Genomic DNA, 26,004 nt, shown 5'->3' with positions numbered 1-26,004 from the left:
GATTCACCAGGGAAGTAACATCACCATGATTTTTCTTATGTAAACAATAACAGTAGATTTCCCTGCCTTGTTAGCCAAAGTTTAGTAGTTGTGCAGTCCTGAACAAGTATTATACAGGGTGGGAAAGTGCCTGAAAATAAATTAGCTTAAATGTATGACTATTTGGAACCCCATAGTACCTGTAAGATTCTGGTGATTGAAGGACTATCTTGTGAGGATAGGTAAGATACTCCTTAAGAAATGATGAGCAAAAGATTACCTGACTGAAATTACATGATTATCTCGGTGATAAGTAGAATATATGCTTCCAATCTGTTTGTGCTGTATTCTGAAGATAACGGAATGACAGGAAACAAGTTTAATACTTGGAACAGTTGGATCAGGATCTAGTTATGACACTTTTATTTTTCTAATAGGGCAACTTAATTAATTAATGAGTTAACATCATCAGTAGTAGTGAAGGTGAGCACTTTACAAGAATTTAAGAGGAAATAGATATGCAAGGAATGACTTGTGCCAAATGGTCCTTTGTTGTTTATAAAATTTACATTACTTTAACCATCTAAAACAAAAGGCTATCTAATTAATTTGGTGGATACTTTAATTGATTGGTGTGGTTATTGTTAAGCACAAAGTTACACAGTGGGCTATCTGTGCTCTGCCCACCATGAGTATTCAAACCTGATTTTTAACATTGTATGTAGGCCTACAGACTTGGTGCAGTGCCACTAGGATGCAATTTTAATTAAAAGCTTACACAACTCTTTATGTACAGTGGTAATTCCTGATTACACGGATGTGACCAACGTGATATGATTTTAGAAAGATTCTGTGGAAAACCAACAAGTTACAGGCCAGTCAGCCCAACTTCTAATGTCTGTAAACCACTGGAATCTATTTTCAAGGACTGCTTCAAAAAAAAAAATGTTTTGATAGAGTATTTGTTTGTCTCGATGAGGATAGCCCTGTTGGTATTGTGTTTATAGACTTTCAGAAGGCATTTGATAACGTTCTACACAATTTTATGAATTTATGTCAATAACTGTAGAATCAACTTGGAAACAATAATTCAAACTTTAATATTACCTACGAGTTAATTTCTTAATTTAAAAGTAATATTAAAAGAACATATCTAAATACAGATTTTAGTGAGTCACATGGTATGTTGAATGCAGCACTGTTTAAAATTAGATGTCTGTGATGTCAAATTACTAACATTAACAAACTAGAATGTATAAAATAAGAGCCTCATACCTTTCTATTGTACTGAGATATGGCTTATGTACTGAATCAAACACCTGTTTCCATATATATATTTAAACACATGACATATGAATAACCAATCAAAAGCTTAGAATGCTCCATGGTAGTTTTCTCAGTCATTTTAATCTGTGAAAAAGCTACCACATTCTTTCAAACCAAGATTTCAAGAAGGTAGGTTGTGTCTTTAGTCTGCTTGAAGTTTCATATAATTACATCTTAGTTATCAAGCTTAATAAATTATAGTGGAATTTTGTGGTATCAATGCAGTTATTTATGATTTTTTTGCTCATTCATCTGTATACATAAAACCTAAAAAAATTATTTGGTATCCTCCACATGTAAAATTTTAAAAGGCTTAACAACCTATGTCCAGCAGTAACCAAGTACAAAGGTCGTAATGAGAAGAGATAATTGTTTGTTTTACTTCTTATTGTTTCATATTTTAAGAAAAATAAGTTTAATAATTTATTTCTAAATAGTAATAATCTATACACATATATATAATGTATAATAATTGGAATATGACTGTATATTACAAAATACTAGCCCACTAAAAAACAGCCATATCAGTTATATATTACTGAATATACAGCACATATGAACCATATCAATACAAATTATGTAATGTTAGCTAGACATGACTGGAAGGTCAATGTAATAAAAAACAGTAAACATATACATGTAAATATACAGCATTATGAGACTTACGCTACTTAGAGTGAACATTTGTATTTTCATGTTATAATATGTTGTCATTCTAGTACAAAAAATACAATTTATATTTATATGATGGCTGTGAGGTTGGTCAAGTGACAGACCCCACAGATTTAGAGTATAGAAAATAAAATATGAAGTCTTACTAAAAAAAAACAACAAATGTTTGAAATATATTTAAGAGGTTCTAGAGATTACACAAATTATATTTGAGATTTTTGGCTTGAAGAATAGTTGTTTTAATCATAACATGAAATCATTTAACACTAAGACTGGTAAAGAAAAAGACTATTTTCATAAACAAATCTTTAGCAAAAATATTTCATTAAAAAAAAGTTTGATTTTTGTGTACAAAATATTTATTAATCTTTACTTAAAATCTATCAAATTTTGTGAAGATATACATGCTGTATCAAAAGTTATGGTGCAAATACTTAATGTGTGCAAATGTGTAGACAAACCTGTGTATATTATATTGAGCCCTCATGAAGGGGTTAATAAGTTTGATTTAAAATTTAGTTTGAAGGTAAAAAATACAGTTGATAAATAGGTACTATTCTTATTTGAAAAATGTAACTGATATATTTGTTGGTTATTAAGACTGTTATTGTATAAACTGCAAGATACCAAACAGATGAGTTAGACAGATGTTTGGAAAAGTTCTTCATTAATGCGGAAGGACTTGGATAGTCATGCTGAATGGTCCATCTGCGTAAAATGGTTTCAACGTTCATAAATGTAAATGTAATCATTTAGGGTATGAAAATTTAAACCAACCCTATTTTATGTGTGAATAAAATATTAATGCTGTAGAAAGTGAAAAGAATTTGGGTATAATCAATAAATATAAAAACCAAGTGTTGGTTGGTCATGCTCAATTTCTTCGAATTTCATGAGTTACACGAATCCAATTCTACTTTTTTGTCTATAATACTTCCTTTGATAATTGCCCATTCATATTTTAATTTATTTTAGTTGCAAACAGACATACAGAGCTCTTAAACTGCAGCAATTCTTCTGTTATAAAAAAACCTGTCCAGGAGGAAGTTTCCATGACTAGATCAAGGATAGCATTATGTGTGTGACACCACATCATTACAATGTCAAGCCGGGTAAAATCTGAAGAGAAAGGTGGAAAAACTCCCATGATTGAAAACACAAAAATAAATATAAACACATGTGAAATGAGTGCAACTCTATGATTGTGAAAAAGCCTGCATTTAGACTGAAGATACCAATTATCTGTAGAAAACAGGGTGGCTTTTCCTCAGAACAGGTGTGTTTGTAATCACATGATCATCATGTATTTTAATATTTTGTGTAAAGGTATCAACATATAGCATGTTCCTGGAAATAGAACTTTTATATTTCTTTTGTGTATTGTCAGTTTTGGTTTCCAGTGGTTTCCCATCATTTTAGACAGCCTTTTATGCTAGTTACTGATAAAAGTCTCAAGTATTTCACTGACTAGATGGAAGCTGCAAAAAACAAATAAAACTCTGGAATCTCTTGAGAGAAATTCTAGATTCAGGAGTATGAAAGTAATCATTACTTTATACAAGCTTTTGGTATGGCTTCAATTTAAATACTGTTTACAGGTTTGGTACCCTTTGTTACCAAGAAGGATACAGGTTTGACTGAAAATACAGAAAGGCTCAGAGCAGAGCATTTTTGCTTGAAAGAAACTCAAACATTGACCTTTCTTCTGTAGCATACAAATGCTAGAGATGCATCATTCTGATACCTAAAATTTTAAAAGAACTAAATAAACTGCTCACTGGAGAATTTTTGGACTGGTGAAAAAACATTTTTTAGGGGGCATAATTCTAAATATTAGAAAAAATAACAATAAACAAACTTAACTCCAGGCTGGTTATTAGTGAAACCCCTCCACCTCCTGTTAGAATTAACTTGTCAAATAACTTGCCAGGTGATTTAAACTCGGCAAATTTCTTTTGTTTGTTTGTTTTGGAATTTCACACAAAGCTACTCGAGGGCTATCTGTACTACCCGTCCCTAATTTAGCAGTGTAAGACTAGAAGGAAGGCAGCTAGTCATCACCACCCACCGCCAACTCTTGGGATACTCTTTTACGAACGAATAGTGGGGTTGACCATCACATTATAACACCCTCACGGCTGAAATGGCAAGGATATTTGGTGCGACCGGGATGCGAACCCGCGACCCTCAGATTACGAGGCGCACGCCTTAACACGCTTGGCCATGCCGGGCCCATGGCAGATTTCGTAACAGAATGATTTCAATGGATCAAATGGATTTTGTCATACAGTCTTTTCTCACATTCTTATTCTTAAAAGCAATCAAAATCTCAAATTTTTACATCTTGAATGCATATGTATAAAAAAAACATCAGTATTAGATGAGTATTATATCCAGCAAGCTTCTCATATCTGCATCACTGGCATAAATGTTTTCAAATTAAAATAAACAGCTGGTTCTAAATTTAATATTCATTCCAAAATATTTAGAAAATAAACATAAATCATTATGTTGACTTTATTGCATTACAAAAATTTAGATTATTAGTCAATTATTAACATTGGCAATGCTGTTTTGTTTTTTTATATCTAAGACACACTGTCTAGTGTGTATTGTACTATATTGTAAATATTTATAGCATCTAAACAAATTATATTCAAAGTTTATTTCTACAGCTAGGGTAAGTGTGCTACTACTTGCTCTCTGGAACTAACACTTTCATTGAAGTTATTTGGTTGTATCTAGAGACAGCAAGAATTTTAGTGCTTCGAAATATGCATCTCCTTTTTGCATAAACTCATTATGTGTATGTGTCACATATACTTAAGGATTTCTTAAAGTTACAGTTGTGAAAATTCAACATATTTCTTAAAACTTTTCATTTACTTGACAATTTGAGTTTGTACTACCTAATGCACAGTTACTATGTACATATATAATTTTTACAAATCTTTTAGCAAAGTGCATTTCACTTATTGTATTATTGTGGGTTTAAGTAGGTGTTCCTCACTTGCACCTTTAGAAATCACATTTAGCCAAATTTTGTAAGCTTTAAGTCCAATTAGCAAGAACCTAGCTTCATTTGTGAAGCTTTTGTTTACATTATATTATGCATTTCTTGGGTTATTGAAAGAAGCAATAAATATATAAGAATACACTGCAAACAAAGGACTGATTGAGATATTTACGATTAAGGAAAATGATGGTGTTAATCCATTTTTCTTTTTAATATCTTTTCTTTCAAATTTAATGGTATAAACAGTAGAGAAAAAGGTCACTTGTTTGCAAATATACATTTCTGTAAGATAGGAGCCACCTTCGGCTGAAACAGTTTTATTCTTCTTGCACAGTGGTTAGTCTTTGAAATAGTTTACATACAGATGTGGTTAATGCAATAAATTTAACGACATTTAAGGGAAGGCTTGATAAATATTTATATGATGAAGGCTGACTACAAGTGAGTTTATTTTTTTATTGAGTTTACGTTAATTTAATCTGAGAGTTTCAACCAAACAACATGTCTCTTAATGCTCTCAAATATAAAGTAATACTAATAACTCCTCAACTTAAAACACGTCAGTTTCATTTTTACCAACCTGTTTCTTTGGGAAGTTTGCAATTTTAAATTTAGTGTTAGGCCTAACCTAGTGTCAAATATTAAACTGTTTACAGCATACAGACATCAGTTACACATTAATACTACAAAATATACCCAAGTTTCCTGGAATAAACCAAGCTGTAATGAAAAAAATATTTTTTAAAGCATAGCTAACCTTTTAGAGACTTAACTTTCATCTTATCTTCATCCATTTTAATTAATTTAACTTTTATTTGTGAATCAAAATTGTTTTAAAATCCACCGCCATAACTTTTGCCGTTACAAATTGAACCTTCCATTAGTTTGTCTACTTATTTACCCTCTCACGGACATCACAGAAAACACAGCTAAATATTTTTATGAGTATTTTATTATATTTCATTTAAGTTATCATTACTTATTATCACATATTATACATAGTTCTTAGAAAAAATGATTATTCTAGACTATCTCGTGAATTAAAAGCTTTCTGTAATCACCATATTTCGATATATCTTCATCTAATTTTAAATCTTTATAACTTCAACTCGTAAAGTTGAAAACTAGTATTTTAAAACTATTATTAATATTTAACTTACATATTTATATAATTCCGACCAGTGTTATGTTTTTATGTCCCAGTCTAACACATGATATCTGGACTGAGCGAAACGCGTTGTTAGCACGTACTTAATATAGAAAACATAATGTGTTTCGAAAACTATTATTGAACATCATTTTAATAATCGAAAATTTCCTTGAGATTGAATATGTGATGCACTGTTAAAAATATAATAAGCCTGTTACTAATTAATAAGTATATTACTTTTGTAATAATGTGTATGTGTACGTTTTTTTATAGCAAAGCCACATTGGGCTGTGGGACGAGTTCACCGAGGGGAATCGAACCCCTGATTTTAGTCTTGGAAATCCGTAAACTTACTACTGCACCAGCAGGGAACAAATCTTCAATGACCCCAGGTGGATTTGAACTTGTAATCATGAAATAGAATGCTGTTGGTTCGTAAAAATCAGTTATATGGCGCACATTAAATTTCACAACTGAGGTGACAAAGTATTATTTCATTAGTCTGTTGATAAAGATGACCTAAAAGGTCGAAACGTTGTTCTCTGCTTTATTAGTAAAAGTATTAATACCCATACCAACCGTCCTGAGCAACAAAGTATTATTCCATATAGTTTACTCTGTTTTTATTCATTTTTCAATGATTATATACGTACTTTTAAATTTATTTTAATCCTGCTCTCTAACGATGAACAGATTATTTAATGCCCCCCCTCCCAGTGGCAGAGTGGTATGCCTTCGCATTAACATTGCTAGAAATCAGGTTTCAATACCTGTGGTGAACAGAGCACAAATAGTTCATTGTGTAGCTTTATATTTAGTTACAAACAACAACAGATTATTCAATTAATTTTCAAAACGTGTAATTAATTAGTTTTCCTAACATTCCAGATTTTAAATTTCTCCATTTTGCTCTATAAAAATAATTGGCTCATAAAATGGAAAGAATGGCAAAAATATTCTCTTGTCGTAATACTTTTGTATAGTACTAGAAACTAGCGCAAAGCCCATCAAAAATGTTGAGGCAGGTACAACCACCTCCTCTAATCTCACATTTCATAACTAACTGAAATAAATTTTGCGAAATCAGGAGACAGAAAAATGCAATTGAGGTTGTCAAACGTCTGTAAATTCGTTTTGGGTTAAATAAATTTAAGATCACTAATAAAATGAATTCGTGGTATCTTCATAGAGTAATTTTATTTGTAAAAATTAGATGTATTAACAACTTTTAATATGTAGAAAAGCCGGTATGTTTTGGTAATACTACGTTCCAATAATGGCTTTTGTGTTATGTTGCTGAGCAACAAGAGAATAACTTACTATCATTGTTAAAACATGTACTGAAAGTATAAAATAAAACGTGTAGGCAACAAACTGAAAAAAAAAAAAAAAAACTGTGTTAATTTCTCATTTTAGTCTCCGTTGATTAAAGAGATTTATTTTATATTAGAAACGTTGGTGATACAACAGAAAATATCTTAATTCAGAAACGGTTTAAGTTTAAAATTGAATCAATATTTTCACTCCAAAGATAAACTTATGCACTTCATTCTGGACTAGGTGATCTCACCGTACGTCTTAACCTTACATTTATTACACCAGCACCCTCTACACTTATAAGAATTCATGGCACTCCTTTAATAATAACAATTAATCTTACCCTTATAACTATTTCTATACTCATTTCGTATACGGATCGTTTCTCTGCCTCTTACTCTTTTCGCCTTTAGTTTATCCTAGCCCTCACCACTATCTATTCCAAATTTAAAACTTCCTGTATAAATCAATTGATAGCGGTAGCAAACAAGTCATCTCCTATTTTATTTAAATGTTAATCATTCATTCCAAAAGGCTCTCTTTTTCTATTGAACTTGTCTTTCAAATACAACCAGCCAATCTGATCGTTCCTTCATAATATCTTAAGCCTAGCGTTTAGCACTAATGCTTAAAAGCAACCAAACCATGTGGATAAGTCCTTCAACATGTCATCAAATAATCCATGATTACAAGAGTATGCTTTGCAAGTTTTTTAAAATTGTTAACAAAATCAAGTATTTCTTGTTCATTTTACTAAAGACAAAATAATTTGCACTTTTTAACAGAACTATGTTCATTTTTGCTCCCGCACATCGGTTTGTTTTGTTTAGAATTTCGCGCAAAACTACTCGAGGGCTATCTGTGCTAGCAGTCTCTAATTTAGCAGCGTAAGACTAGAGGGAAGGCAGCTAGTCATCACCACCTACCGCCAAGTCTTGTGCTACTCTTTATCAACGAATAGTGGGATTGACCGAAGCATTATAACGCTCCAAGGCTGAAAGGCGAACATTTTTGGTGCGACGGGGGTTTAAACCCTCGACCCTCAGATTACGAGTCGAATGCCTTAATCTACCTGGCCATTCTGGGCTTCGTACATCAGAACTAAAAATCAACCTAATGCTGGACCGGCATGGCCAAGTGGATTAAGGCGTTCGACTCGTAATGGGAGGGTCAAGGGTTCGAATCCCAGTCGCACCAAATATCTTCGCCATTTTAGCCGTGAAGGTGTTATAATGTGATGGTCAACCCCACTATTCGTTCGTAAAAGAGTATCCCAAGAGTTGGCGGTGGATGGTGATGACTAGCTGCCTTCCTTCTAGTCTTACATTGCTAAATTAGGGACGGCTAGCACAGATAGCCTCGAGCTTTGCGCGAAATTCAAAAAACAAACAAAAAACAAAATATTCCAGGTCCCAGTTGGGTAAAAGATTATATATATATATAATATAAGTGAAGTAAAAGTAAAGTTCAGTCAGATAAAAGTTACTTGGTGAAAAACAAAACAATTTGCTTGTTTGTTTGTTTTAGAATTTCGCACAAAGCTACTCGAGGGCTATCTGTGCTAGCCGTCCCTAATTTAGCAGTGTAAGACTAGAAGGAAGGCAGCTAGTCATCACCATCCACCGCCAACTCTTGGGATACTCTTTTACGAACGAATAGTGGGGTTGACCGTCACATTATAATGCTTCCACGGTTGAAAGGGCGAGCATGTTTGGCGCGACTGGGATGCGAACCCGCGACCCTCAGATTACGAGTCGCACGCCTTAACACGCTTGGCCATGCCAGGCCAAACAAAACAAAAACATGAAGTTAGCTGGTCTGTGGATAATTAACCTTAATTAGTAATGTTCTAAGGTGAATTTTACAGTCTAACTGTGATAAGGAGAATAATTTGTTTTGTTATAAAGTAATTGAACTCGTTTGTTTGGATTTTGACTTAAGGAGACAATTATTTAAAGTTCAAGACACAACTGTAGTAACTTTTCAGGTAACGTAAATGAATTTCTCTTAGATTGTATAGCAAGAAACATAATAGAAAAAATAATTCGTCTTGTCACTTAGATTCTAAAGTAGTTGAATCAGCCTGTGTGGACGCTAGAAAAAAATACTAATTACTTTGAGTTTTAGATGAAATTGTGATGTTCTGTAGTGTAAATAATTTTTCTATATAGGTTTGATTTTTTTTTTGAATTTATATTATTTTAAAACAAATGAATTGTGTGCTGTCAGTTTATTGTTGGAAGGTATCGCCAACAAATTACAGACACCTAAAGTAGAAGAATCTCAGCCATATTTATACATAAAACTCTGATACTGTATAAAATTATTATATAGATCAGGTATTTTTTGGTTTCATGGATTATCTATGAACAACACGAGAGGGCCTAATATAACAACAGTTGTGAATAAAATATCGAGGGTGACTGTGCACGTTGTGGTAAAAACGTTAGTAAATATTTGTTGTATTGTGAAGTGAAGAGGTGAGAAGTTCATGCGTGCCTTAAAAAAAGTCAATGAATTTCAATTACGTTTATGGTATTTGTTACTTGTGAAACAAATCCAATCAAAATTACATTTTTTTTAACTATGCTATTCATTTTAAAACGATATCCAATTTTTGAGTATTATCTGCAGATTAAAATTAGTTAGTGTGCGAATTAAAAATATTTTCAAGAATTTTCATTCTTTTTGAGTTAGTTGTAAATTGTGTCAGTGTAGGTGTCAGAAGTTGAAGTGAAAACAACACAATGTCACAAGACATTATTCTTCAAGATTGGAATGAAATAAAAATTATAAAGAAAAGTACAGAAAGATCAGCAAGAACAAATATAAATACTAAAGTCTCAAATCTTTTGTTGGAGATGTCTGATCTTGCGAGTGACTCTGAAGAGGGCAATCCTGATTTTTCGGTAACAAAACGTAAAATTCGATCTAAAAATAAAAAGTAAGTAATATAGTAGTGCCACGTAAAAAAGAATGGTTTTCAACACACCTTTTGGTATTGAAGGTCGTACCTACTTACAAAAACAACCAAAACATGAAACCAAATTCAGTATAACCTTTCACATCTAATTGCATGTCCCTATCCAATTACATTTAAAGATTATTAAAACCAACTGCTCGCATCAAATGAATCGTACTACAAATTATTGACTCAGTATTAAATTGAGACGAAAAGTAATGCCTTGAAAAACAAATAGCTATGTTTAGAAGCTTAATACTGTTACTCTTGTTCGTGTTAGTCAACAAAGAATAGAATGCAAATAGCAACTGGAAAATAGTTTGGTCCTTCAAGGTTGTACCTGCACATCTATTCCTAAGAAGAATAAAACTTTAGCACATTTATTTTACAGGAAATTATCGATTTTCTGGTTAAATGCTTGTAAGGTACCAACCACTAAATACTTCTGCTGTTGTAAACTTGTTTCATAAACTAATCATCCTGTTAGAAAAAGAGGCTATATTCCAGTTAAAATAGTTTCATCTTTCACCAGATCTTAAACATTTGTTTTCCTCAGAATTCAGCACATATAAATTTTTTAAAAAAGATATTTTTATCCTTTGAATACTGTGGATAATATATTAAACATTAATAGCATAACTTCTAATCCTTCTTTTGTTAAAGGAAACAAGTTAATAGGCCTTAAATTATTCCTATAGAGTAACTCTTCCATTCCAAGAATCATTCTGGTGCACTCTGAAATCTTCTCTTATATATAAGGAGATCAAAACTGCACACAATATCAGTCTGTTACTGAAACAAAAGATCTATGGATAAGCTGTCCATTCCCTTAAGAACTCAGAACATTTTAATTAGATGTAATTCTAGGTTGTTCAACAAAAAAAAATATGTTCAATTTTTTTTATTTTCCCCTTATATTATTATTTGAACCAGGGGTCCTTTTGTATTATACTGCTGCGAACAGTCAGTTGTTACTATAAGAGTACAATGCTTATTAATATATTTTTAGAAAATTATTATGGACATTTACTATATAATGTATATATTATATATTATATAATGGAAAAGTTATGAAAGTTGTGGGTGCAACAGAAACATTTATAATCAGTTGTTACTGGTCAACTGTGCAGATATTCATCCTTTAGTGACAAAACTACATATAGTCAGTATTTTTAGAGCCTAGATGGAGGTTTAATCTTAAATTTGAGATGCCTCTAAATAGAACCAACTATTTTATCTGCTCATTTTCATTAATAACTTTAACTCATCAGAAGGTTTTAAGCTGTTACCAACAGCCATACTTAGGTTGTTTCTTTTAACCATTGCTTTAACACTCTTAAACAAGCAATAAGTTTATTCCATTTTTTTTTAATAGTCCTAAGTGCATAACTTTATATTTCTTAATTTTAAGATCAATTTAAACATTCTGGTCTGAGTTCTAAGACTTCCAAAATTCTTATGAATTAAAAAATTACTTTTGCTGGAATCAATCCTTCCTAACACATCAGCAACTTGGAAAAAAGCTAATGGATGTTCTAGAGCAGACCTTTAAGAAGTCACACCAGTCACATTCTACATACATGCTTTAATGTGTCTCATCATGTCCCGAAGCTGTATTACATTTTCAAGAATTTCCTCAAACATGCAACAGTATGATAAGCCAGTGAATTGGGATAGTTTGTTTTGTTGTTTTTTACAAATTTTGTAAAAACTCTTAATTCTGACCATTACACTTTTTAAACATGTATTACATAGTAGTCAATTTGGAGGATTATTTACGTAATGATATTATCTATGCTTTCAGTTAATATATGTTGGATACATGAAAAGTTACAGTTAAATGGATTGGTGCTACTGCAGTGTGTGGTTTACAAAGATATTTACGCTGCAGTGTACAGTTTACACATATACTGTTATTATCACCGTTTGAATGATTCATTTAGATATAACTTCTTGCTGAATGATTTATATCTATCCATGTTTTTGTTCAGCATATAATAATAATTTAACAAGTTGTGTGTTCCAAAGAAGTACGTTAAATTTAGGTTATAATTATGCTAGGTTTGATTTTTTGGACGTTATTTATTTTTTATTATATTTATCTCCAAAATGTTATATAATAGTATTTTGCACTTTATTACTTTAAAAGCATTATATATAATAACTAGCACCAATTACAAGTAAATGAATGTTAAAATGGTTATGATGGTGGTATCTGTGAAGATGGTGCACAATGCACATGTCTAATTAGTTCAAGTATAGTTCTAAAATAATTTGAAATAACCTGTGATAAACATGGAAACAATTGTTCAGTATAACCTGGAGATTTAAATTATTAAAATAATTTGACCTAATTTGTATATCTGATGAAGTCACTTTTCGAATATGGCCACTATATAGTTAATGTTATGACTGAAGAATTAAAACATGGAAAATAATAGAGACAATTTGATTAATGTTTTTCACATAATATAATTGTACATCTTTTTTTTCAGCAGATTAAGCAGTTAATGAATCCTAGATACATATATATATATATATATTTTAGTCAACTATGGATTACTACAATTTTAACATTCTCTTAGAATATTCTGTCCTGGACCTACACACGAGCCTCACCTGAAGAAAGAATCATGTTATGCTCAGTGTGTCCAGGGAGTAAAGCTGATTTTATTGTTGGTTTTGGCCACTGTTGTAATAATTCAAGTTTGGTGTTCAGTAAACCTAAACTCTTATGTTCAAAAACTTAAGAGCCATGTGAATGTAGGTAAGGAAAATAATTTATGTTTTTAGTACAATAACATAGTTAGCAGAATAAATAATGAAACTTTAATATAGTTTCACTTGCTATTTTACATAGGTAAGTTTATAACCAACCTTCACTAATAATGTCTGAGCTACCAACATTGAAGTAACACATGTGCATACTTTACTTGAATTGTACGTCACTTGCACTTAATGTGCAAAATATTTGTTTTTGCTGTGACATTATTGTTTAATAGAGTTATTATAATTGTCTTCTGTCACTTTCTATTTTTATTAAAGTGGTGTTTATTATAAAACTAACTTCTCATAGTTGTTAAAAGTTTACAGTAGGGTTTCGTACGTCTATGATATAGATTACGTGACTCAAGTTTATTATTATTCCAACTGAACTGCATCCTACTCTCTGTACAATTAAAGATTATTAAAGGATATTTAACCATAAGGTTTAACTTGACTCTCTGTGGAATTTCATACATCCTGCAGTTATTAGGTATAATTATTAGGTATAATTGTTAGGTATAGTTAGGTGTAGTTATTAGGTATAATTATTACATAAGGAAATTCGTAATGAAAATGGGAAACATTTTTCTCATTTACAGTGAGGGATGGGAATACTGAGAAGTATACGTCCCAGTCACAAGTGAGGGATGGGAATACTGAGAAGTATACGTCCCAGTCACAAGTGAGGGATGGGAATACTGAGAAGTATACATCCCAGTCACAAGTGAGGGATGGGAATACTGAGAAGTATACGTCCCAGTCACAAGTGAGGGATAGAAGTACTGAGAAGTATACATCCCATTCACAAGTGAGGGATGGGAATACTGAGAAGTATATGTCCCAGTCACAAGTGAGGGATAGAAGTACTGAGAAGTATACGTCCCAGTCACAAGTGAGGGATGGGAGTACTGAGAAGTATACGTCCCAGTCACAAGTGAGGGATGGGAATACTGAGAAGTATACGTCCCAGTCACAAGTGAGGGATGGGAATACTGAGAAGTATACGTCCCAGTCACAAGTGAGGGATGGGAATACTGAGAAGTATACGTCCCAGTCACAAGTGAGGGATGGGAATACTGAGAAGTATACGTCCCAGTCACAAGTGAGGGATGGGAGTACTGAGAAGTATACGTCCCAGTCACAAGTGAGGGATGGGAGTACTGAGAAGTATACGTCCCAGTCACAAGTGAGGGATGGGAATACTGAGAAGTATCGTCCCAGTCACAAGTGAGGGATGGGAATACTGAGAAGTATACGTCCCAGTCACAAGTGAGGGATGGGAATACTGAGAAGTATACGTCCCAGTCACAAGTGAGGGATGGGAATACTGAGAAGTATACGTCCCAGTCACAAGTGAGGGATGGGAATACTGAGAAGTATACGTCCCAGTCACAAGTGAGGGATAGAAGTACTGAGAAGTATACGTCCCAGTCACAAGTGAGGGATAGAAGTACTGAGAAGTATACATCCCATTCACAAGTGAGGGATGGGAATACTGAGAAGTATATGTCCCAGTCACAAGTGAGTGATAGGAGTACTGAGAAGTATACGTCCCAGTCACAAGTGAGGGATGGGAATACTGAGAAGTATACGTCCCAGTCACAAGTGAGGGATGGGAATACTGAGAAGTATACGTCCCAGTCACAAGTGAGGGATAGAAGTACTGAGAAGTATACATCCCAGTCACAAGTGAGGGATGGGAATACTGAGAAGTATACGTCCCAGTTTCTGTGAAAAGATTAAGGAATTGTATATACGCCTTGGTTAATTGTTGTAAAACTTCAAGTTATAGATTTAAGCCACAGCTGTTCATGAAAGTCAACTTCAAATGTTTATTGTCAAGGTGACGTGCATGTAAAAATGAAACTGATTGTAATGCTACTCTTTGTTTCCAACCTTGGCAAGTTTCCAGTTCATGTTCATGCACAAATCTTGTTTTCAGGATCAGTGAGTAAAGACACAAATTGGTCAAGTTGTTGCAAAGTGTTGTTAAGTTTAGTCAGATGACAAACCTGCTGTCTTATGTTTGAATATAAAATCAAGATGGTGCCAAATGTAAGTTGTAGAACCATTGAGTAAACATGATTATTTCTTCCTTTGGGCCAAGTTTGGTTAGTTAATTATCTTTTTTATATTACAGCTAAGTTTATGCAGTTCAAAGGTCATGCCATCTTTTGTGGGTCATTGTTGTTGAACCACTCTGGTGACAGTACTGGCATCATATTCACACTTCTTGTAACCCAGAATATAATATTACTTTTAAGTACTTTAATATTTGAGATATTATCTTTTTTACTGTAAGAAGAATGTAATTTATTATGTTTAGTACTAGTTATATATTTATTTTATATTTTTTGTAATTTAAATGTTTTAATTAGTTTGTTGTTGTTTTTTGCAATAAATTACATGGAACTTCTAATTTTTCCTTGACTCTTGGCACAGTTTCAAACCTGTTCTTGAATAAATTATTATGTCTTGAGGAACAAAAAAATCACGAAATCATGCTTATCAATTTTGTCTCCTTTGGAAATCCCTGTATTAGAATTTTAGGTTCCCAGATTTGTATTTTTATAACAATTTCAGTGAGTACAATACCATCTTTCTAATCCATATGAATCTTTGAATCTAAGTATAAAAGGTTTTCCATCAGCTTAAGTGGAATTGAAATTACTTTTTTTTAAATAAGTAGATAAGAGTTTTATTATCTTTAAACATTACTAACAGTTAAGGTACCCAACTGATGACCTAGTACAGAGTGGAAGAAGACATACCTTTCAATGTGTTTGTTATTCATAATTAACATTATTATTAACTGTAATTATTATTATTATAGAATTTTAACTTTTTTTGGTATAAGTTGATAAATAAATGCATTTTATTCTGCCAATATCATTTTTTAACAAAATTAGGGTATTTAATTACACTGAAAATCTTATGTGCATGATTTTAATTGTCTAAAATTTTTTATATGACTAAAAGTTAGAGATCTTTTTTTGTAATACTATTTGTGGGAACATAAACAGTTGGAATGTGATAATTAAAATTTGTTTGTTAAAACTGCGTTTGCATTTCTGGTTTACACTTGATGTTATTTGTGTATAGTAATTTAGTGCTTTATAGGAGTGTTGAAAAAGTTAAGTTACTTTTCGTGGTGTAGACATTCCTCACTAGAGGGCGATAGTAATGACCAGATTTAGTACCGTTATTTGAGTAGTGCGCATATATTTACGTCATATTTGGACGGTTGTTGTGAGCTGTCTAGAAGCACAACTTGTGTTTTTGTCAGACGACAGATACTGGTTTGAGGAACGTTTTTAGCGTAAGAAGAGGGACCAGAAAAGTGGTTAGCTTATCAAAACAAGACGAGAGGTCATACTGTTGCCGTGAGGAAAATCATAGTCGTGTTCAAGAACTCGTAAATCATGCAAATACGAAAGTTGCGCGACAAGCCGTAAATTGTAAGAAAACCGAGCCCTTGTAGTATAGTAGTAGCATTCAGATCTTTAATGTAATTTAAGTAAGACAACATTTTCATCACGGTTTCGGTCGCCCTGGATACACCAAACTGCCTCGATGTTCAGGAAAAGCTACCCAATAAAAAAATGAAGAAACGTAAGGAACTTGACGCCCTCGTTTCGAACGGAAAACTCGTTAAGAGGGTAAAGAAACCAGCTTCTTCAGGTTCGGCTTCTGCGCACGAACTTCTCGGGAATTTTTCAGATACATCCGACATAGACGACTCTTCTGCTCTACGTTCACAGAGGGTAGCCTGTAAAAAGTAGGATTTGTATTACGACAGTTTAATTTAAAACAAAAGTGTGATGTATTATAAACTGCTTTAATTAAGAACTCACCATATTTTAGTTTGCAGAAAATTCATGTTTTATTACCTCTGTTTTTCTCACCGTATTTCACCGTGTAGGGTTGCCTATAAATTATTTTTCGCCTTTTCTTTTAAGTCTATTAATGTGATGATGTACGTTCACACAAACTCGGGTTTCTCAAGATGCATTAAGAAAATATTTAGGATGAAATCTAAAGTTGAGGATGAGATTTTCTTGGTTTATTTTACGGTTAAATTGAACCGTTTTTACAGTTGTTTCAAGGGTATTTTAGTCGGTGTAGACATTTTACAGTTTCGGTTTTAATATGGAACCGAAATGGGCAAAGAAAGTCAAAACGAGTGCTTTGTAGTTTTCATTACGCTTACAAAATAACACCAAATACATTCACGAAACTCCTTAATATAATTTAGTGCCATAAATAATGTTTTAAATCATTTTTAAGATGTTTTAGTACAGCCACAAACGCAAGGTTATGGCTATGGCTAACGTGTCGTTGTATTATCTAGCACTGATTGACTGATAAACACGAGCATGGTGTTAAAACAAATAGTCGAATTTTAGACGGAATTACGTGGTGTAAGTTGGAAAATTAGTAGGCAAAAGAAAGGAGCTCTGGACTGGTGTTTTCCACCAATAAAGCAGCAGGAATGTGTGTTACAGTAATGCCATCAGTTCTGCATTTCTGATTGTTATATTTCACCTTATAAACCTAAATGCTGTAGCGCCACACGTTCTAGTGTTGAGATTCGGAATTAATATAATTCTTTGTTTCCATCAGTATATTTCATCGAAATAATGCGTAATTGGGTCTGTTGTAGAAATAAAAAAAAGCATATTTTAATAAAGTTAATTTCAATTTGACTGCCTCATTTAACTGGATAAAATCAAACATGTTAAATTTTCGTTATGAAATGGATTTTGTTTTGCATTTTCATGGGTATTACAAGTTCAGAATCTTTTTCTACCTTGTATACACAGAACAGTGTCATTATTTCTATCTCCCGTAAGCTTTCTATATTCAGCGACAAATATCGTTTCTCTTGAGCCGGATTATCGCTGATTTACATTTTATATTATTCTAATCAAGGGCCAAGTTAGGACTGTGTGAAAGTCAAGAGGGTATTGGAAAAATAGTGTATCTTTTTGGAATATTGGGATGGTCGTTCGCTCCTCCACAACACACCTGATAATGATGTAACTGGCTTATTGCTGTTGAAGTTTAATGTTGTTATTAAACAGGGCGTAGCCAACACCACATGAAAATCAAGTGTGTATTGGAAAAATACTAAAAGGGGTTTTAGACTTTTTAGAATATTGTAGATGTCGCTCTACCCCTCCCTATTTGCCCTCTAGTGGCACAGTGGTGTGTCTGCAAGCTCATACCGCTGAAAACCGGGCTTAGATACAGATCGAGCTTTGTGCTTAATACCAAACAACAACGACCCCATCCTATGACTATACCCCTGATTAACTATGATCCTCTCTTCTTATACCAGGATTTTGGCTTTCTATGAGCTCGATGTCTCTTATTGGTGCTAAGTGGTTAGTTACAGTTAAGGACTTAGAGATTCATGAAGCCAAATACAAAGTGGGGAAGTAAATGTAGGTTTTTACTATCGATATAATTTTGAAATGTGAGGGGGAACTCCCCAAAATGTATATAGTTGGAAAATATGATATTTTGTAATTTTCATATATAGTATGCTCAGCTTCTTGACAGATTTTTATGAACTAATATGGACGAAGAAGAAAATGCCGGAACTTTAGAAATGTGTGTAATATTAAATGTTCGATCTACGAGAACTACATTCCATAAAAACTACAGGTTTTATGGAATACTGGCGTAATATTTATTAGGAATTTATCTTCATATTAGTGTCAATGTTTTCAACATACCACTTGTCTTCTACTTGCATCTTGGATATCTCGAACATAACCAATAACCCTAGAAATATATGTCCACCAGGGTTCAAACGTGAGTACTAAAATGATGTCAAGAGAGGTTGTGGTGCGGTGGTGGTAAAACTCGTAAATGAGAAAATTGGTAAAGGAATGGGGGGGGGAGATTTAGGATGTTTGAGTAGCGTACCTTAAGATCCCAAAAAAGTTTAGAGGGCGGGAGGTTTGACAATTTGCATCACCACGGACGGACAGACAGACAAAAATAAGCCACTTTATAATTTTGTACCTATCTATATATTAAAAAGAAAATTTAAAAGATGTGAAAATCCCCACAGATACTATCGTAACACACCATTTACAGTGAAAATTACGAAACGTTTCTGAGGGGACGTTCTCCCCAGTCCTTTTAGTTAAAATTAGTAACTTCCCCCCATCTTTATGGATTTCTTCCTGCTCTTTAGTATAATACACATCTATTGTTGTCAAGACACTGTGGCGTGTTTACCATGAATTCAGATGTTCACCTCTACCGGTAATTTGTGCAACTGTGTTGAAAGGATGCGAAATGTAAATAAAACACGCACAAAAGGTCCGGCATGGCCAGGTAGTTAAGGCACTCGACTCGTAATCTGAGGGTTGCGGGTTCGAATCCTTGTCACACCAAAAATGCTCGCCCTTTCAGCCGTGGGGACGTTATAATGTGACGGTCAATCCCACTATTAGATGGTAAAAGAGTAGCCCAAGAGTTGGCGGTGAGTGGTAATGACTAACTGCCTTCCCTCTAGTCTTACACTGCAGAATTAGGAACAGCTAGCGCAGATAGCCCGCGTTTAGCTTTGCGCGAATTTCAAAAATAAACAAAAGAATAGTAGATTTGGGATTTTATTTGGAAGCTAAAAACGGTGGAAGGATGTGAACAGTGATGCTCCTACTTTTGTTTTAGGCCTATTATATATATATATATATATATAATGTTTTGGTTAATATTTAATATTTTCCACCGTGAGAGTAAAAACTTTATGAACATTTCATCACTGAGATGGTGGTGGAAATGGTAGATGAAACTACACCTTCGTATATGAATTATTCGGTTTTTATTTATTCTGTGGTTTCTGATTTTTAAAAAATCGAACATGTATATGAATTCTACAAGAAGCTGTTTCACATTTTAAGTCCAGGATTCTTTGCTTCTTACATACGGTACACACACACACACACACACACACACATCAGACGTAAATTAAACACGATGGTGATACATAAGTATAAATTATTTCATTACGGTGTCTCTTTTTTTAGATTTCAATGAAAAAGAGCTATATTAACTAAACGTAACATTAGTTGTGAGCAGAGGACGAGATAATATTTACCTGGTGATGATTTGTTTTTTTGCGCAAAGCTACACGAGGGCTATCTGCGCTAGCCATCCCTAATTTAGCAGTGTAAGACTAGAGGGAGAGCAACTGGTCATCACCATCCACCGTTAACTCTTAGGCTACTCTTTTACCAACAGTTAGTCGGATTGACCGTCACGTTATAACGTATCCATTATTGAAAAGGCGAGCATATTTGATGTGACGGGGATTCGAACCCGCGATCTTTAGATTACGAGTCGAGCTCCATAACCACCTGGCCACGCCGAGCCTCTTGGTGATAGCCAGACGAGTGGTCGAACCATTGTAATAAAGTTAAGCAAAAATGAAAATAAATAACCCACCCAAAATCTGTACCTCTGGACTTATATCTGAAAATAACACCGCTGAATAATGTACAGCTATCTCGAATTTGTTATTTTATAAAGTCTTAATTAATTAACAAAGCCTTGGCAACCGTTCTCCAGCCATTGTTTCCAATGGACCGGAATTTTTCCTTTTTTTTACTGGCCATAAAATAACTTTACATTATTCGCTTGCAGTCTTTAACATATTGGACGAGCCTTGTGTTTTGTTTTGTTTTTCCTTATATTCATAATGATAAAATCAAACTAATTGAGTGTGCGTACCAAATATAGATCGTGTTGAAAACATTTGTTTTTCAGTCGGAACCAAAGAGATTCATAGAGTTCGTAGCCTAAACCAAGTTATCAAGGAATTCGGTTGTATGTTTGTTGAGAAAACATGCAGAAACATCAAAGAAAAAAAAGATAATTCGGTTTGCGGAATGAGAATAGAACACCTGTTTACTGTTTTGACGAGAGAACACGAAATATGTAGTGTTTTCAGGTGAACTTAAGACTGTTCATTTAGATGTATACTTGCAGAGCTTGTGAAACGTAGAATACACGTGATCGTATTATTAATTACTGAGATCACCATGAGCAGACGACGTCTCAAAACGCCGTACGCTGTATGGAGCTGAGAGTTCTACTAGTTCACTGATAATGTACTTGAATTCCTCGAAACTGGTGAATCTAATGATAAATTAGGCTTTATTCATGTTTTTGTGATTTGTTGTATGACTTGGAAGTTTATTTATATTATTGGTAAGTATATTTAAGAAAGAATTTATAGGAAAATATCAATACCAAATTTGCGTTACTTTTGCTTATTCATTCCTTTTCAGTGTTAACCTATAATTTTAACAAAAATCGGATTGCTATACCTGTTGTGAGCACAGTACAAACATTGATTGTGTAGCCTTACACTTAACAGTTTTCGGTTTTAAAAATAGGCTTACAAAAGCTCTCTCTATAATTAAAATTTAGCTCCGCTACGCTGGACAATTAAAGCATAAGATGCGAACGATTATGAATAAATGAAATATATATTAGGCCTCACAGTGGTTCATCGATAAGTCTGCGGATGTGTAACACTAAAATCTGGGTTTTGATACCTGTTGTGGGCACAGCACAGACAGCCCATTGCATAGTTACGTGCTTAATTATAAAGAAACATAAACATATATAGGTAATTGTATAATATAAATATGCTAACAACCAGTTATAAGAAACGTGTAAAAGTTGTGTATTTTACAGTATAACCTCAAAGCTTGTCGTGATTCAATGATTCTTAGCTCAAAAAACTCTTTTACTGCTGATAAACCATTATTCAACGACTATAAGACAATTTTTATAAATTACGTAAAGTTGAAAAATACGCGCCCGTTACTTTCAAATAGCGTTAAAGTAGAACTGTGAAAAACAAAATTATTTCTTGGGATTAATTGTTTACACTTTAAACTGTTTTTATTGTCTTATCGGACCAGGCTTTTCTTAATAGTTATCTTGCCACACTACAGATGAGTCAAGTCCAAGGTTCGAGTCACAACATACCGTTGGAAACGCTCGCACTTTCAGCTTTGAAGTCGTTTTAGTCGTAACAGCATGCCCTGCTATCCAGAATGACTGATCTTAATTTGCTAAAATTCGGTTTCACGTAAAGAGGAAGAAATGTGCACATATCGAATTCCCTATCCATGGGTTGTAATAATAAAAAAGAAGACTAAATCAATAAAACGTGATATTTTTAGATAAGGGGAAGGGGTCGAATCTTTTCCAAGAGTAAGAAGGAAACTTTGATAGTAGATGTTACTCCCCCCCAAGTGGTGTATATGGTTTTGTTGTTTTTTTACAGTTTGTAGTCTTGAAGCAATTTGACTTTTCATTGTTAACTTGAATTACAGGCCCAGCATGGTCAAGCGTGTTAAGGCGTGCGACTCGTAATCTGAGGGTCGCGGGTTCGCATCCCGGTCGCGCCAAACATGCTCGCCCTCCCAGCCGTGGGGGCGTTACAATGTGACAGTCACTCCCACTATTCGTTGGTAAAAGAATAGCCCAAGAGTTGGCGGTGGGTGATGATGACTAGCTGCCTTCCCTCTAGTCTTACACTGCTAAATTATGGACAGCTAGCGCAGATAGCCCTCGAGTAGCTTTGTGCGAAATTCCAAAACAAACAAACTCGAATTACAGAAACAACCCAAGGGACCCATGGAGTACATTCAGTGGGTGAGGGACAATAAATGGTGGGGTGGAGGGTACAGGAATGCTCAGACAACGATTCTGCAAACTGTATTATGTATTCACAAAGATTCTTAGCAGTTAGGTTGATTATAACCTCTTGATTTGTTGAAGTGGTTGGTTCACTTAAACCATTTGTATTGTTAATAACTTGGGGAGTCTGAGAATTAGTAGTTAAAAATTGAATGGCGGCGCTTTTCGACTTCTTGTTTCCGTTTATATTGGGTAACCTGGCAGGTATGTCACCATGGGTTTCATGCACCTCAGAAATTGGTACAGCTGAATTCGGTTTATTTGCATTTTCATGAAAGAAACAAGTCTTTGTGTTCCATCGTTTCACGTGCCCTTTCTGTTACTTTTAGTTTAATCGACTGTTTATCGTGTATTGAGTTGTTATAATAAGCATAGTGCATGAGAAATTCCATGGCAGTCAAACTGATGTCATAAATGTGTAACAAAATATCGTTATGATTTTTTTATTCTGTCATATCCACGATTTTCTTCCTTAAAAGACGAAATGGGACGCTCTTCTTTATCACACGTATGCAAAAAACAAACAAAAATGTTGGTGCATAAAACCTACTACAGTTTGTTCGTCTCTCGATCGCAATGGCCTTGCTTAGGTTTCCATACTTGCATTTATTTCTATACGTTTATACGAAGAAACAAATGGGAATCATCAGTGGTTGTGGCAGGATTAGGGTATAGTGATAGTTTGAGGCCAATGAAAATAAAGAAAAAATATGCATTTTGCATTGTTAGACTCAACCACTTGTTTGAGTAGAGCTTCGAAAGATGAAAATAAGAAATGGGAAAATAAAAATAAACGTTTTTAGCATTTAATGGGGAAAATGTGAACACTATGAAATTAGCCTAAGTACTAGTTGGTCAAAAGTTTAAGACCGTACCAAAAAGAAGTCCTAAACAAGGTAGGAAATGCCCAACAAGAGGTCTTAGTAATGAGTCGCATGGTCATCATTGCGAATAACTTCAAACATTCGCTTTGGCATGGTCGATATAAGCGTTTGCAGAAGGCTAGCTGGAATGTTATTTCAAGTGGCGAAGATGGCTCTACGAAGATCATGCACTGTTTGGAATTGACGGTCATTTCTATAGACTTCCCTTGCCATCCACCCCAAACATTTTCAGTGGGGTTCAGTTCGGGAGAACACGCTGGATGGGCCAATAGAATAACGTTATTCGCCATGAAAAAGTCCTTTGTCCTGCGGGCATTGTGGATTGCAGCGTTGTACTGCTGAAATATTCAGTCATTTCCACACAAGCGAGGGTCTTCAGTCAATAAGGATGCTCTAGAGTAGCCAGCTGCTGTTTGACGCCCCTGTATAACCTGAAGCTCCATTGTTCCATGGAAGAAGAAGGCACCCCAGATCACGATGGAACCTCCTCCACTGTGTCGTGTAGAAAATGTCTCTGGTTGGATATACTTATCGTGCCAGTAACGTTGGAAGCCATCTGGACCATCCAGGTTAAATTTGTTTCTCATCAGAGAACAAAACTTTCGTCCACTTTTCTACGTCCCATGTTTGGTGCTTCTCAGCAAAGTTTAACCGAGCTGTTTAGTGGTATGAAAGGAGGCGTGGCCTATGAAGACGTTTACGGTTTCTAAAGCCTTTCTCTTGTAAATACCGTCTTATTGTTCTTGAGCTGCATTCTGTGTCCGTAAGGGCCTTAATCTGATTCGACGATCGGCTGGTGTCTTGCCGGACAACCCGTCGAATCCACCTGCTCAACGCCGGCGAAATTTTCTTGGGCCGACCACTTGAAATTCTCGTTCCGTATCCCTCAGGGTATTTTAAGAAATGTGCAACAGCAGTTTTACTCCGCCCAATTTTATCAGCGATGGCACGTTGAGAGAGACCTTGCTTTTGCAGCTCGACAATTCTGCCATGTTCAAACTCTGTCAACTTTTTTAGCCTTTGCCATATTTTTACCCAATGTAACACAGGAGATGTCAGTGGGAGATGTTGACAACGCTAATGCTTGAACACAAATGACTAAATTTCGTTACGTGTTTACCGATTAACATTTTCACATGTTCACATTTTCCCTAATAAATGTAATTTTTTCCCCCCCCTTTTCTTATTTTCATCTTTCAAAGCTCTACTCAAATAAGTGGTTGAGTCTAACAACACAAAATGGATATTTTTTCTTTATGTTCATTGGCCTTAAGATTGTGGCCAGCAGTGTATATATCAAGATATATATCAGTCTTCCCTCAAATTCATTTAGGCAGGATTAATATAAATTAATCTGTGAGGTCTTGGGCATGGTCAAATGCACTAATCGAAAAAGTTTGACCTCGTGAATCCAAAACTGTAACGAGATCTCAAATGGATCCAGAGATGACGAAGCTATGAGCTAAAATCTCAAACTTGAAAAAACTCTTATTTTATGAGCCGTTGTGTTGCGATTAAGAAAACAACCGGAGGTTCTCAATACATGAAGTCGTATAAATGTGAAGTTTGTTTAGATGGATTGGAACTGGACCTCATGGACCTTTTACTCATCTTACTCTTCCATTATTCGCTTTTTTCGATTATTCTTACATGTATTTTTTCAGTTAATGGCGCAATTTACAAATGTCGATTAATTTTATAGCACGGTCAGTGGTGTAAGCAGTTCGAGTTGTTACAAAGGTATGCTCTATAGTTACATGTATGTCACTATTGTGCACGTTCCTCTTGGTAAAGTGTAGCTTTCTTCTAGAGACCAGTCCTGTTTCATTAATTGACAATCCATTAAAGTTCCAGAAGTAAAATCGAAACTTGCAATCGTTCGTTGGTGTAGACGCGTGCACAAGCTAAATGAATTAACTAGACTGTTAAAAGAGCACTAGGGAACGTCATAATGTATTTGGTCAAGAACGTATTTATAAGGCTCACCTGGGTACTAAAGGATTGAATTAAAACTTTTCGAAATTAAACCGTACGATCGTAAAGTTATGAAATGGGTCTGTTACGTCAGGAAGGCTTCACTGCACTCGAAAATTCGAAAACTATATTGGAGTTCCAGATCTCATAAGATAAGTATTAATTCCGTAAAGACTAACTCATTTAGGTATTTATGAGCAGAGGACAACCTTGTTCCAAAATA

General features: G+C 34.2%; 2 protein-coding genes across 15 annotated transcripts in view; one reads left to right on the top strand and one right to left on the bottom strand.

Annotated features, from left to right (window-relative positions):
* The window catches only part of LOC143230244 (dystrophin-like), a 35,652-nt gene extending 29,755 nt beyond the window's left edge, over positions 1–5,897 (bottom strand). For both annotated transcript variants that reach the window (XM_076463449.1, XM_076463458.1), the window contains exon 1: positions 5,751–5,897. In XM_076463449.1, coding sequence (XP_076319564.1) covers positions 5,751–5,787 — 37 coding nt within the window. In that variant the 5' untranslated portion in view covers positions 5,788–5,897. The remainder of the gene's footprint in view (positions 1–5,750) is intronic.
* Positions 5,898–9,859: 3,962 nt separating this feature from the next.
* The window catches only part of LOC143230198 (uncharacterized), a 96,301-nt gene continuing 80,156 nt past the window's right edge, over positions 9,860–26,004 (top strand). For 5 of the 13 annotated variants that reach the window (XM_076463426.1, XM_076463436.1, XM_076463372.1 and 2 more), the window contains exon 1: positions 16,421–16,966. In XM_076463426.1, coding sequence (XP_076319541.1) covers positions 16,791–16,966 — 176 coding nt within the window. In that variant the 5' untranslated portion in view covers positions 16,421–16,790. Of the gene's footprint in view, positions 10,405–16,420; positions 16,967–26,004 lie in introns of those variants that run through there. The other 8 variants (XM_076463380.1, XM_076463391.1, XM_076463416.1 and 5 more) reach the window with 6 other exon arrangements.

This window comes from Tachypleus tridentatus, chromosome 1 (genome assembly GCF_004210375.1).
Source record: "Tachypleus tridentatus isolate NWPU-2018 chromosome 1, ASM421037v1, whole genome shotgun sequence".
In the NCBI taxonomy this organism is placed as follows: Eukaryota; Metazoa; Arthropoda; class Merostomata; order Xiphosura; family Limulidae; genus Tachypleus; species Tachypleus tridentatus.
Note: the sequence above shows the minus strand (reverse complement) of the source record. Positions and strands in the feature narration are given on the sequence as shown.